The 15002-nt window shown below is 42.8% G+C and overlaps 1 protein-coding gene across 2 annotated transcripts in view; it reads left to right on the top strand.

The window, feature by feature from the left end:
• The first annotated feature begins 3147 nt into the window (after nucleotides 1-3147).
• The window catches only part of DMRTA1 (DMRT like family A1), a 29932-nt gene continuing 18077 nt past the window's right edge, over nucleotides 3148-15002 (top strand). The window contains exon 1 of one of the 2 annotated variants that reach the window (XM_029605929.1): nucleotides 3148-3823. In XM_029605929.1, the coding sequence (XP_029461789.1) occupies nucleotides 3409-3823 (415 nt within the window). In that variant the 5' untranslated portion in view covers nucleotides 3148-3408. The remainder of the gene's footprint in view (nucleotides 3824-15002) is intronic. The other variant, XM_029605920.1, reaches the window with a different exon arrangement.

Below are 15002 nucleotides of genomic sequence, written 5' to 3' on the forward strand. Positions count from 1 at the left end.
ACGGTGATGTTTTCCTCATATGGAATTTTATGTCTGTTTTTCTGGAAACTGCTGCGATTGCATAAGGTGTTTCCCAGGATTTCTGTAAGACTGAATGCAGGAGTTCTTGTGGTGGAAGAGATGTTGGTTCCCCTGGAGTATCAAAAATCTTTAGGAGACCAAGGGTTTCTGACCTAGGGTCTGTCTCTTTTTGGACCTCTAGATGCTGTATTGTATCCAATTTTTCTAGAAATTTTGGGTATGTAAGGTCTTCCGGAGGGGAATACGGCTCCTGAGGTTGTTCCTGCAGATCCGATGGGGATGTTTGCGGTGAAGGAGAATCAAAAGATGTATCCTGTTTATAATTTGGTGAAGCTGGTCGGTTTGCTACGGGAGATGTCGGAGGCTCCACCGACGGTTCTCTATTAGTCTGCGTCTTATGTTCCAGAGAACCGTAATCAGCAATATTAGTCATTTTGAATGATGACTGAAGAGTTTCATAAAAACCTGCTAAGGATTGGGACAATTGATAAAATGCCTCTTTTGTACAAGGGGGCATTATCGTACGATCATCTGGTTTTTGTGACTCACATGCTTTACGGTGCATTGGAGTATTCTGAGGTAAAGTAGTGTATACTTTATGATCTTTCTGTTTTTTGTCGCATATTTTGTCCCTCAAATCCTTTGAAGCTGTAGAAGCGGTAGAGGAAGCAACTTGTATTACTTCTCTGTGGGAGAAGGTATTTGAAGTTGGTATATGAGATGATTTAGAAGTTGAAGGGCTTACTTCCCATGTTGCACTGCCCTTTGCCGACTTTTTGTTGTGGCAATGTCGTGAGTGCTTATGATAATAGTGTGATGACGAGTCTATATGACTTCTCCGTGAAGACGGTGATCGTTTTCTACGTTTTATTGTAAACTCTGTAAAATTATCTCTCGAAGAAAGGGAAGTACCTGAACGAGGTGAGGTTATTGATGGAGATGCTGAAGAAGACCTTTGTGAGGGTCCACGTCTTCGTTTCAACTCATTTTGTAATACTCGAGATGGGTGTTCATGTGGCTTATGCGCGGATTTGGATTTATGTGCGGATCTAGACTTGTGCGCATATCTTTCTGTTTCCATACGCGCAAGAGTGATCGGCGCTGATTTCTCTGGCGCTATGCGCATAGATATGGTTGGCACCGGGCGCACAGGTGTTGTCGGCGCCATGCGCGCAGATGTCAACGGCGCCATGCGCGTAGAGTTTCCTTTGGTTGTGCGCACAGACTGCTTTGGCACCTTGCGCGCTGATGTCTTCGGCACCCTGCGCGCAGAAATCTTCGGCACCGTGCGCATAGAAATGTTGTGCTCCGATACTTCTTCAGGCGCTGAAGTGTTATGCGCCGACACTTTTGTATGCGCATAAGGCGCCTTAGGCGCAGAAGTTTTAGGCGCCGAGATTTTTGGCGCCAATGTGTTCTACGCTGGCGATTCTGGCTCTTTGGATTTTTGAAAATCCGATGGCCTTTGTCGGCTTGCCACATCCTTACCTCTAAGATTGGAGGATTGTGGATCCCACGATGATGCCCTCCTTTTTGAGGGAGCCGGTAAAATCACAGGGCCAGGCGACGAATGAGCCTCCGATGGCTCCGGTGAGGCAAAAAGTTCCTGAAGTCTGTAGGCCCTTTGCTTCAGTGCTTTGGGTGATATCCTCGAGCAAAATTCACAATCGGGAGGTCCTAGGCATCGGTAACATCGGCCATGGCCATCCGTGACCGACATTACCTTGCCGCAATTACAGGGCTTAAACCCTGATTTTGACATGTTTTGTTTTATTAACGCTGAGGAGAAGAACAGCTCTGCATGCGATCCCATGCGTGGAAAGAACAGACTGAGGAGATTCCGTTACTTTCCTGCGCGGGAACACACGCGCAGCTGCAGAGAGCAAAGCTCTGATCTCTGCTTTGACAAGCTCCGCCTCCCGGACCTGATTGACAGATCCCATGACAGCATGGTTAATTCAGCCCTGCTATCGATGGGAAAACAATGTGTACAAATTTGTGCAAATTACAAAAAAAACCCCAACTGAAATAACATGTAAAAATAACATAACAAAATGTGGAACAAGAAAAGGTGTCTGAATACTTTCTGAATTCACTGTATATGGCACCCCATGCTCCTGTGCACCTGAAACAGCTTAGAGTATATCAACAGCCTCCTCCAACTGGGAGCCTCTCTGTCTCCTAAAATGATCATGGGACAGAGCCAGAGCTGCCTGGCTCTGGCCCCAGATAGGGGGGAAGTTACTACCATTAACAGGAGACTTGGGGTTAACTTGTACGGAGCGGCAGCTACCACCCTTAGCAGAAGGCACAAGGGTGACCACCATAAGCAAACTGCAGGGCAGACTGGGTGAACAATGGTCTTTATCTGCCATCATTTACCAAGTTACTATGTTACTGCCCACCGCATAGAGATCTCATGTAAATGCCCACAGGGAATTGTTGCATTGCTTGCTTGCAAAGAGTTGCTGCACTTGAGCAGCTGGCTCCCTGAAGGGAAACTTGGTCTGTGGCCTCGGTCACTGGGAATTATCTAACAAAACACGGCTAGGTTAGTACAAACCCTACTGGAAGCCTGAATCCCTCTGAGCTGTAGCCAGCTTTTTTTTTTAAATGTGTCTCCTTGTGAGCTGTCTCACATAGCATACAACTATTAGCTCAACTTACAAAAGTATACAAAATAAAAGAAAAACTAGTAAAAATATCCCTTGAAGTCAACTCTTTTCAAGCCCAATTTGGATTCAAACCCATGTCCTATCACCTCTAATCACACAGCACCAACCATCTGCATCACAGAATTACTTATGCAAGCTTGTCTACTTTAATCATCTTAATTAGTACATAATTCAAAACAACCTTCGAGAAATGAGGTTGAACTGCCCTTATTCTCTCCCTCCCCTCCCTCACTTCTTTACCATTGAAAAGCAAGTCTGTAATGATAAAAGCCATGTGAGGCTGGGGGAAGGGGAGGTGAAAATCCTTCTTCTACCTACAGCCTCTCCCCCAGCCCCGCCTACCAAGCCACCTAAGTACTGTAGCTCAAGTTCTGTGTGCAAAGGGAAAGCACCTCACTTGTGCTTTTGAGAAGGCAGGCTGGAGCAGTCCCATCTCTGTCTCTCACTTTTACTTTTTAAATAAATCAGAACTCCAAGTTAGAAGCCTACAGCCCCAAAACAGTGCACGCCAGCTTCCCCGCCCGAGGAGGAGTTAAGGGGCGTGTCCCGGCGGCAGGCGACCCCGCCTCTTCCCCTCTCAAATCTGAAGCCCCAAAGATAGTACTGTCAGGAAAGGAGCATAGTGCACTGCAAGCGCTGAGCAGCGGAGCTCCGCATTCACCAAACCGTTCCTTCTTCTCGGTCTTCCCGCCCGCCCGCCGGCTGGACAGCGATGGACGCTAGCGGAGGCAGAGCGCTCCTGACTCAGCGGCTAGTGACCCCCGCACCGACCCTTGCTCTCCCCGTGCCGCCCTCCTTCCTGCAGTCCCCGCCGGCGCTGCTGCTCAGAGCCCCCGTCTCGTGCCCGCCGGCGCTGCGCCACGCGCCGGGACCCTCCCCGCGCACGCCGAAATGCGCGCGCTGCCGCAACCACGGCGCCGTGTCGGCGCTCAAGGGCCACAAGCGCTTCTGCCGCTGGCGGGATTGCGCCTGCGCCAAGTGTATGCTGATCGCGGAGCGGCAGCGCGTGATGGCCGCGCAGGTGGCGCTGAGGCGGCAGCAGGCGCAGGAGAGTGAGGCGCGAGCCGGGCAGCACGCGCAGGGGCTGGGGCCGGCTCGGGCGCTTTCGGGCGCGGAAGGCAGCAGAGGTAGGTTGCGCGCGCAGAATGCGTCGGCAGATGGGGGTTATTTATTGCTGTTGTGCGCCCGGGGGAGGGAATGGATTTTTGTGCGGGATACAATACATTTTTGTTGTTGCCAGCCTAATAATTGTGAAAAGTGTTTGACGTGCGCGGCGGGGGACAAGGATACGGCGAAAGCCCTTTAAAAAAAAGTAGTTATTGCGTTTGTTTGGTTCGGGGAAAAGGACTCTGATGTCTAAAGGCTTCATTTTCAAAAGCATTTACACACTTAGGGCCTGATTTTTAAAAGCATTTACTTGAGTAAAACTGGGCTTTATTCGAGTAAATGCACTTTACTCGAGTAAGTGGGTTTTTGAAAATTGCTACAATATATGCCATTGAATTGTCCATAGGATTTACTCACATAAATGCACTTTACCTGAGTAAATAGCGTTTGAAAATTGCTACAATAGTAGTTACATTTATGCGCATAACTCCTTTTGAAAATTACCCCCTTAAAACTGGGGTTTACACCTGTAAATGCTCTTTACGCATGTAAATGGGCTTTAGAAAATTGCTACAGTACCTGCTGTTGAATTGTCCCTAGGATTTACCCGTGTTAGGTGCACTTGCGTGGGTAAATGGCTTTTGAAAATTGCTACGACAGTGTGTTACATTTACCTGCGTAATTCCTTTGAAAATTCACCTGTAAGTGTGGTTTAGGCACAGTTCTGGGCAAACGTTTGTCCTTGATAGATTGCCTGCGAGGAATGTGCCGGGGCTCGGTGCCTCGGTTACTTGACACATTCAGGAGGCATCCGTGTCAGGCTGGCCTCAATCCTGGGACCTTCCCGATTCTATTTGTGAAGGAAACTCTCTGGCCTGCCTGATTAAAGCTGGGAGCAACAGTATAATCAGGATCATTAAAAATGTGCTTTAGTATTGGACATGGGCATCTTTTATTTATTTATTTTTACACACCAAAAAAAAAAAAAAAGTTAAATGGTAATGTTAACAATTTAGGGTTTCTTCCCATTCTGTTTCTTACCTAATGGAGATAACGAAAATAATTCCTGTGCTATTTATCCGATCTCTGCACTGGCAAGAAATCCTTTATTCCTTTTGACCATAGCGCTTTGATTTCACTTTATTCTCTATTCCTTCTTTGCCTAACGTGGGCAAAGTCTGGATTAGAACAACAATATGTGGTTGAGAGGAGGGCAAATGCCTTTATAGTGTGGAATGGTATAAATAGGCAGCTTTTGATTTTCAGATTGTATTTTTCCTGGGAATTTCAAAGTTATAAATCAGTAGAAAAATGTTGTGCCTTCAACAGGAGAAAAATCAGTGGAAGGCATTTTTGCACTAGTTTTCCTTTTTTTTTTTTGTTAGAACATTGTAATTCCCAGGAAAAACAAAATACAAATTGAAAATGAAGATCTCCTGGTATAAACCCGACACATGGTACTTTTAGAACATTTATTTGCTCTTTTATTTATTTATTTACCTTCAAAATAAAATACCTTTTAGGCATGACAATATTATGCTTTGATTAATGAGGAAAATCAAATTGTGGGATAAAATGCTAAACAAATTACTTTTTAGTAGTTTGTGGTAGAAATGTTGTTTTGTCATAGAAAATAAAATCTATTATTTAAGTGTTCATATTCCTTTTGTTTGTAAAGGTGATTATTGAGCAGGTTTTTTTTTTTTTTCTTTCTTGGCATTACGTACACTGATTTACTGAAAGTGGATGCACAAAGCCCAAGTGGTTCTAAACCTGGGAGTTATATTAAAGATGCTTTCCCTTTTGTATGCACTTTGGGTACAACATTTTTTGTTCTTTTGAAAAGAACTGTGTCCTCTGGTGATGTAATAGGGGGATGTCGGGTTTTTTTTTTTTTTTTTTAACTGAGGTCAATTTTTGATGAGAAACTGGAATTAAAGTGTTTCATGGGTAAAGTGTTGCTGAAAAAAAAAATTACAAACCTATCCGTATGTCTCCTTGGTACTTGGACATTTTTATTTGATTGTGATAAGCAGTGGTACAATTTGCTGTTAGCAGCATATAATCTTCATTTGTTTTCTTATGTTTTGCGAGATACTTTGATTTTCCACTTACTTTGACACAAGATAAGTTACTGTCATTTCCTGCCATAAGTTTGAAAATTTGAAGGGAAAATGCACACATTTTTAATATGGGATACAGTGATCGGGATGGCAGTAAATTCCCCTCTCAGAATTTTGATAATGGAATCAATTTAAATTTACTGTTGTGTTGTAAATTTATAATAACAAAATTGAACTGGGTGTTGATACAGAGACATTGTTTTTTTATTATTACAACACAAATTCAAATCTATTTCATTATCAGAATTAAATACGTCCAGTTATATACCCAGAGAGAACTATGGCCTCCAATAGTTCTTTAAGAAGAGAGTTGGATTGATATGACCTTATGATACAAATACTACCACACTTAATTGAACAGATTAAGACTTCATGAGTGATATAAAATGATCATAGAGAATATCAAATGACTAGAAAAAATGTGCCAATAACTCATAGAATCAGAGAAACAGAAAAAAAATGCACATTAAAGGCAAAAGTGCAAATCAGCATCAAATCAAGTTAATTATTATAAAATTGCAGAAACAATTTTCATTTTCAGCTAATTTGGAGGTTCTTCATGACATTGATTTTTTTCTAACATTTGCAGTTCTAATGTGATTGCTGCTGTAATCCAAACTTTTGATAGAATGATGCTTGGTTTACATGCTTGCATTTAGTTTGAAAATTCAGGTGTCTTGATTGGCACACATCTCCAACGTTTTTTTTTTTCTTTTTGCCTTTTTTTTTATATATATGGCTTACTTTAATCAGTTTGTTTAAAGGATAAAACAGAATTTATGATCATGAAGTCATTTACTCAACAGCCCAGTCACAAATTAGATATTTTTAAGGAATTAATGGAAATGGTCAGGATTGTCATTGGTTTACCCATAATTCTTAAATGTTTAGAATAGCCAATAAGGAATATGTACATTGAGGAGACTGTGTGAAAATTAAAAGAAAGCGTGCTTCAGATCTTACTGCACTCTAAAATGATGTCTTTTCCATGTCACCTAGTAATATTAGAAAAAAAAAAGCAAGTCAGCCTCAGATACAAAAAAAAAAAGGAATTTGTTAGCATACAATTAATAATTTTCAAACTATTGCCAAAGTTTAATGAACTCCACTGTACTTTAATGGTTATTTGGTTTGTAAATACAAATGACAACATCTGGAAATACCGCTGTAGAAATTACTCACCAAGGGAAAAAATCTACCACTTAATCTAACACCTTTATGCACTGCTGTCATTTCTGCTCTTCTAGAGCAGTTTTTGAAATGGTCTTTCCCCATTGTACAGTAATGTGATCCCAAAGTACTCTGTGCTTCAGATCTCTCTGCTTAAAAAAAGCATATTGCATGTATTTCCTTTTTAATATGTATAAGAAATGTATTACTGTCCATGGTAACTTAGTAAAAAAAAACCATAATTGAACTGGAAACCTTCAGAGAGAGAGAGTCTGTGGATGTGCTATCATTCATGGTCTTCATGCTGTCCTGGAAGCACCAAATGATCTTTTCACAAAGTGAACCTCATCTAGTTTGGCTCTTTCTTCTTTTTGGCTTTTTAAGTATTTTTGTCTGAAATAACATATTCTGCTGGCAGTAGTGAATCTTGGATTCATTTCATCATATTTATATTAAGACTAGCAAGGGGATTTCTTCTGCAGGTATTTTTGTTACTGTTTAAGAGAGGAATTTTTGTGCTGTCATTCTTTCTTCAGCATGAACTTCATGGATAAAAATTGCACGTTTCCGCTTGTTAGATCCCTTTCAGCTGTGCTGGATATTCGTTGATGATACGTGCTGGGAAACATTTGAGTGGCAAGCTCCTTTTATGATTTATTTCTGAAAAGCCCAAGACCTCCAGCACTTCCTCATGCTTTGAATCAGGTCTATGAGCACAGATCAAATCATGTTTCTGCAATCGATTTATATATGGACATGTTTTTGCCAACTTCTTCACACAGAAAAGTTTGAATCAAGTAATCGGACTGGCCAGTTTAGGCTTTGCCAAGGAACAGTGTACCAAAGTGTTTAAAACTGAGTACTTGGTAGTAGTTTCAGTGTCCTCTTAGACTGATGTGTATAACATTTTCACAGGACTCTTCAGAATTTTTTCTAACTTGTTCTGTGCTGGGGAAGGCAAATTTTTTTTAACTAGTTTCGCAAAATTAGTAATTTTAGGTTTTAGTTACACGTAAATATGTTCTATTTTAATTGCTTTTGACTCGCTTGAAATTGAGCTCTGGCTTTAGTGGGATTTTATTATTTTAATCCAGAATGCAATTTTGTGGACACTAAATATATTAGTGCCCAATTGGCGTGACTTATTAATAAGTCACGCCAAGCCATCTGCATGACTTCTAGGTGGGGTTTTACGTGGGTATTTTGGTGCCATCCTTGCTCATGTCTGTAATAAAGGTTTAGGCTTCTAACCCCCCCCCCCCCCCCCGCAAAAAAACATGCATCTGTTTTAGCATGGCCTCATGCAAATGATATGTAAACGATGCTGTTAGCTATTAATGGGCAATGCAGAGAGCCGCTAGCACCTATATTTTTTGTATGTGTTTTTTAGCGCCTGGGTCAGGGCAGGAGTAAAAGTTAAAGCACATGTCTGAGTTACACAAAACGCAGTAATAAGCCATGCCATCTGTAAATAATTCTGCTTGGCATATTATTTGCATGTATATACTTGCAGTTTTCATTTGTCCAAAAGTTTTGTATTGTACAGAGCCTGGCACATAGTATTGTTTGTTTTACATTTTCCAGTATGCATGTGTCTCTGAAGCTGAAACAATATTGTAGAATAGTAACTTGAGTTTGAAAAGAGCTGTGGGATATATATGTACTTACCTAACTCATAAGCATTTTACAGGACAATTTACAATTCTTTTGTAGGCTGTGATATCTCTTATTGGATCAATTTAAGAGTTTTAGTTTGGCCCATGTCACTGTAAACAGCCAATAAAAGATCTCTGCAGCATTTTTTGCATTAGCACCAATTTTAGCACAGCCCCAAGGTTGATTTTATTACATCAGCCCCAAGGGCAGATCATCATTTTTGAACATTTTGGAACTGGCTATGAAAGCTTGCATGCAACATAACCAAAAACCAAGCTGTAAGTATGTGGGCATGTTCTGTGATGGGGTCTTTTTTTTTTTTTTCTAAATGTGTGCTAGTTTTATATACTACGGGAAACTAAAGTTACATTTGCAGATTTGTTGATTGTCCAGACAGTGATCAGTGACATTGGGTCATTACTCTGAAAAGCAGGAAGATATTTTGTGGCATGTCAGCGGTTCTGTAAAGTAACTAATATGAAGTCCATAGCAAATCAGACTTCCTTAATCAGGGATAATTTAACTGCTGTGGTGGAGTTGTAATTGTATGGTTAAACTTGTTTTTCCCAGAGCACAGGAACACACACTGGGCCTGATTTTAAAAAGCATTTACTCGAGTAAAAACCAGGTTTACTGGAGTAAATTCACTTTACTTGAGTAAGTGGGTTTTTGAAAATTGCTACAATATATGCCATTGACTTGTCTATAGGATTTACTCACATAAGTGCACTTTACTTGAGTAAATGGCTTTTGAAAATTGCTACAATAGTAGCTACATTTACGCATGTAACTCCTTTTGAAAATTACCCCCACTGTGTGCAGATAATTAAAGATAAGGATTTTAAACAGTAGGGAAATTGTATTTATTTATTTATTTTATTTTTTTAGGCAGATGAGTTTTTCTGGCTTGCCCATTTAACTCCTGATGAAGCTTTTGGATTTTACACTTCTATGATTATTATTATTCATCCATGGAACATTGTTTTATTACAAATCTTTCACTATTACTCCTTTTTAAAATACCTTTTTGGTTGTGGGCAGTTGCCTAAAGTAAGAGATTTTACATGAGACGTGATGATGAAGAAAGCAATAGCCAGTGAAGGCTTTGCTGTTCTGTTAAATTGCTGCAATTGATTCCCAAATGTAGCAAAAACAAATCCAGTTATGCATGCTACTTCTAGTGGAAGGTATGATGGAAAGGACAGGGAGTATTAAATCCTGGATTAAGGCATCTTTTAAAATAGTCACTATTTTTCTCTCAATTTTATGTTGTTAACCCTCCCCTTACACAGTTATCAGGGCAGAATGAAGGATTTTTTTTCTCTTTTGGCTTGGTAGTTACACTTTTTTTTTTTTTTTTTTTCCCCTGGCTCAAGCGAAACCAATACCAGAATCCTCTGGCCATGAACTCTCATTCGCAACTATTTTTCCATGATTTTATTAAACCTACCCTCCCATTGTTCATTGCAGCTGCAGTCCTGAAGCCAGGAGCCAGGTACCAGGGCTCCTTCTGGAACCCTTTATCATGGGCTCAGTGTTCCCTCTAAGTTGCTGTGTGCAAACATTTTTGGTTTTATTATCCTGTGAGCAAAGGCCCGGTGCGACCGGGTGTGCAAACCGTACAATTGCATGGAGCGGCACACCCAGGGGAGGTGGAGGGCTGGCCGGTCGGTGGTTCGGCAGTGGCGCTCGCTCCTTCTTCGGCCGCTGGAAGAGGATATGAGCTCGTATCCTCTTCTGGCGCCTGAAGAAATAGAGGGCTGGCCGCTCCACTGCTGGGGTGTGGGGGGTGGGCAGCGTGGCGGCGGCATGGACTCTGATGCACAGGGCGGCTCAGAAGCTAGCACCGGCCCCTATGTGAGCACTATTTTCTTTGATGCAAAAAGCCTGTCAATGTTGTGCTCACAGCAACTCAGTCCTTAGAGGGAACATTGGTTATATAGAGAGAGATATCTCCAATGTTCCCTCTAAGGACTGAGTTGCTGTGAGAAACTCTCTATATAAAGAGATATAGAGATAGATATATATACTAACACACCAAATATTCACTCTCATACTCTTTGACATGCATACATGCTCATTCTCACAAACACATACACTCACTTTCATTCCTCTCATTCACTCCCCAGACTCTCACATACATGCACTCACTCAATTCTCCTCCTCTTCCACACACACACACACACACACTTATCTCAGTAACTACAAACCCTTCGAGAAGTAACACAAACCCCCTCAGGACTCAGCAGCCTTATCTATGACATGGCAGCAATGCAAATATTATACCATCTCTTAGAACACCAATACACCACCTACAGCCAACAAACAGAACAAAGCCCTATGAAAAAACTACATGCCAGCAAAAATACTGCACCTCACATATGTAGAACACAGACAGACCCTTACCTAATACTTAATAAGAGACTACGATTTAGAAGCAAAAACATGCAGAGAAAAATAAAATGCAAAGCCCGATAAACCAGACTCTGAACAGTGGAACATTGACGAAAGAACAAAATTCAAATATGTAATGCACATTCCCAAAGATAACATATGCCATTCTTTAACAATTCAAAATATATATATATTTTTAATCTTTGTCTGATCTTATTTTTCTAATTGCTTGGTCCCAGGCTTTTTTTCCATGTTCCCTTTCTCCATCTTTTCCCAATTCCTTTTACAGAATCTTTTTTTTTTTCTCTCTGTTTTTTTCTTTACCTGTCACCCGGTCACACACGCACTCGTGATCTCACTCGGCCACCTACTCCCACACACACAGGCTCTCAAAGCCCCACCTCCACAATCCAGTCTCTCACACACACAAACATACACCCAGGCTGTCACCCACTCACAAGGTCTTACCTTCCTCCCCCCCCCCCCTCCCCCATTCACACAGGCAGGCAGGCAGGCAGTCACACATATACTCCCACTCGCAGGATCTCACCCAGCCACTCACATAAACACACCCACAAATACACAGAATCTCAGCCACCCAGGTAGTCCCCCCGTCCCGTCCCCCCCCACACAAGCATTTACCACCCCACCACCCAGGCATTCACCCAGCCAAACACACAGGGTTTTAGCCTCATTTTCAGCTGCCTGTGGGTTGGGATCCACTGGTGGCCTCTGCGACCTCCTCATCTTTTCGACCGCCGGTGGGATGGGGTCCTCTGGCAGCCATCACGTCCTGTTCCTCTTTTCAGCTGTCAGTGGGATAGGCTCTGCAGGAGGGGGGGGGGGGAAGGGGGAGTTTAAGCTGTGCATGGCTGTGAAAAAAAACAGTTGTGCACAACTTAAGAGGGAATAGTGCATGGGCTTTTAAGTATGGCCACCAGATACCTCTCTTAACTGTGACCATGACACACTCTCCCACCAGGGGCTGCGAGTGCTTGCTCTGCAGCACCTCCAAACAACTCATGGTGCAAGAAGGCCTGACCCGAGAGTTCAACCATTCAGCATTGCTACTGAGCCCCAGCCTGGCCCTCTGTAATTTAGTGAGTTTAATTAAAACAGCTGTGCACAAACCTAAAAGAAATGATTAATTGCCTGTGTATTATAGTTTTTCTCCAATGAAAAGTCTTGCTCTTGTATCTTTTTTTTTTTTTTTCCTCTATTGGAAATTGTCAATCCTCTTTGGCAAAACAGTTTCCTTTTGAGGGCTTGTTTCAGATTTGTTTGTACTGTGGTACAGGCAGTTTTCTGACCATGCTCTCTAAGAAAAGCCCAAATGCAACAGGTGAGATCATAGCTTTTTTTTTTTTTTTTAAGAGCCAAATTTATTAACACTGTTATTTTGAAGCAGAGGGAAGAAAGATCAGTGTTCTATATATTAAGATAAAGATTAAGGAACCGATTTACTAACTGTGATAACTCTTAACCTGTGTCATTAGTGAATAGTTCCCATTAGAAATAATGGACCTGCGACAAATAACTTGTTAACATATATCACCGGTTACTGCAAGTTAGTGAAGCAACGCTGTGGTATTGCATATTTTTTTATTGAAAAGGTGAGGTTTTTTTTTTGGTTTTTTTTTAACTGGGCATCTTTAAAGACATTTTAAAAATGATTTCCTTTGTACTATGTTGTGAAAGCAGGAATGTGTAACTACAGCAACAGTACAATATACTGGGGAAGGGTTGGCGCACTCTCATGATTTTTTTTTTGTTTAGTTTATTTTTACCTAAGGGGTTAAATTGCTTTTATGCTGAAAGTCTCTGGCTAATGTAAGTAAATATCTGAGGTTTAAAAGCAGCATAAGAAATTCCATGGAAGACTTGGTCATTTTAATGTATTTGACTCTTCTGCAGCACTTTCACAGGGCAAACATAGGAGTAGGGTAAATGTTCAACAGATGGTATACAGTTGTAGGGATCCTGTGGGCCCTTTCTAGCATATAGCTAGAAGAAAATACCATTGGATTGGGGGATCCCGTAGTGAATTTGCAGCAACCCCATGTGGAAACTGGTGAATGGTAGGTCCCTCTGGCATATAATGCTTGGTAAGAGCCTCAGTATACCAATTAACACTATATATTTTTTTTCATGCATTTCAAATATTGCATGACAGACAAATGTCTGTCTAAATGTCTTTATTGAAAATTCTTACAAAATATATTTTTAATCCTCAAAATACTTGACATAACACCACATTCCCTGTACGTACCAGGATCAGTCCAGACCGCTGGGTTGAGTCTCCCTTCCAGCAGATGGAGTCAGAGCAAAAAACTGAAAGGCATCCCCTCTTAACTTGGTGTGTCACCTGCGATCCTCCAGTAATTTCTCTGACTCTAGCAGAGGAGGTCAGCAGAACCTGCGGTCCTGATCCTATCCTATCATTTCTTTTTTTAGTAGTTCTGAGTTGTTTAACTCTCCTTTCCTATCTATTTACATAACAGCTTTGGCTACATCAAGTTTTTTGTTTTGTTTTTTAAACAAACTTTGTTTCATTTTTAGTCAGTGAAGACTGTGTTATTCTCCCAAGGTGGCTGCAGCCTTGGTAGAGGTACGGCTGGGGCTGGACGCCCCGATAGCCAAATCCCCGGAGGCTCGGTCTACTCTGGTGAGTGGGGGATTAACCGGTGGGCCAGTTCCTCCCCCCTGCATCCTGAGACGTTGCATTCCTTGGGTGACTGTGCTGAGCTTGGTTCTCTCAGGTTCCCAGAGCTCAGGAAGGCCGGATTTTTGGCAGTTCTTACTGACTTTAGGTAATTTTTTCTTGTTTTGCTGCCAGGCTGTTTTAGAGCCGCCGGGATGCCGCGGGGGTTTTCGTGCTCCGCATGTGGGGACTCGGGGCGGCGTCTTTCGCGCAAAGGTGTGTGTGCCCGCTGCCTCCCTGGGGGGGGGGGGGGGGGAGGCCCATCAGGGGAGGGTTCATGGCAATTTGGGATGAAGGTTTGGCGGGGAGGGAACGGTGGCCATTTTGTCCGTCCCCTGCTTTCCTGCAGGGGGAAGGGAGTCTCCGCTTTCTCCCCCCAGCTTAAGCCCTGTTTGGCAGCGTGGTCCGAGGCCCACCTCCCCTCCGAATTCTGCCCCCCCTTCCCCCAGCGGAGCCCTTAAAGGAACAGGTGCCTTTTTCATCAAAATTTATATTGTTAATGCACAAGGTCTTCTTGGAGGCTGAGGCACAGCAGCAGGATGCTGAGCCTCCACTTGCAAAGGTCGCTAAATGTGCCGCAGCTCCGAATGCCCCTTTGGCCCCTGTGGTAACTCCGGATCCTGTCCCTTGGGTCCTTCCCTGGACCCACTCCTCCCAAATACAGACGGGGATGTTGAGTCCACCCCGGTAGAGGGGGACGATCCCCATGTTTTCCGCTTATTTAGGTGGGAGGAGCTGGATCCCTTGATCCCTCATGTCCTGGCTGAGCTGGACGTTGAGGCCCTGCAACCCAGCACGGAGCCTGTGAAGGGGAATCCGGTCCTCTTGGGGCTGCGGGGCCCCTCCCAAAACCTTTCCCTGTCACCCGATGCTCATGAAGCTGGTAAACCTGGGAGTGGGAATCTCCTGAGATGACCCTGCGGGTGGGGAGGACGATGGAAAAACTCAAACCATTGCCCGATGAATCCTTGGACATCCTCAGGATCCCTAAGGTGGACGCGTCAGTCTCAACTGTCACTAAGCGGACGACCATTCCCGTGGCAGGGTCGGCTGCTCTTAAAGATTTGCAGGATAGAAGGCTCGAGGTTCTTCTCAAAAGGATCTTTGAGGTGTCCGCGCTGTGTGTTCGGGTGACTGTCTGTAGTAGCCTCATGC

The sequence above is a fragment of the Rhinatrema bivittatum genome, chromosome 1 (genome assembly GCF_901001135.1).
Source record: "Rhinatrema bivittatum chromosome 1, aRhiBiv1.1, whole genome shotgun sequence".
In the NCBI taxonomy this organism is placed as follows: Eukaryota; Metazoa; Chordata; class Amphibia; order Gymnophiona; family Rhinatrematidae; genus Rhinatrema; species Rhinatrema bivittatum.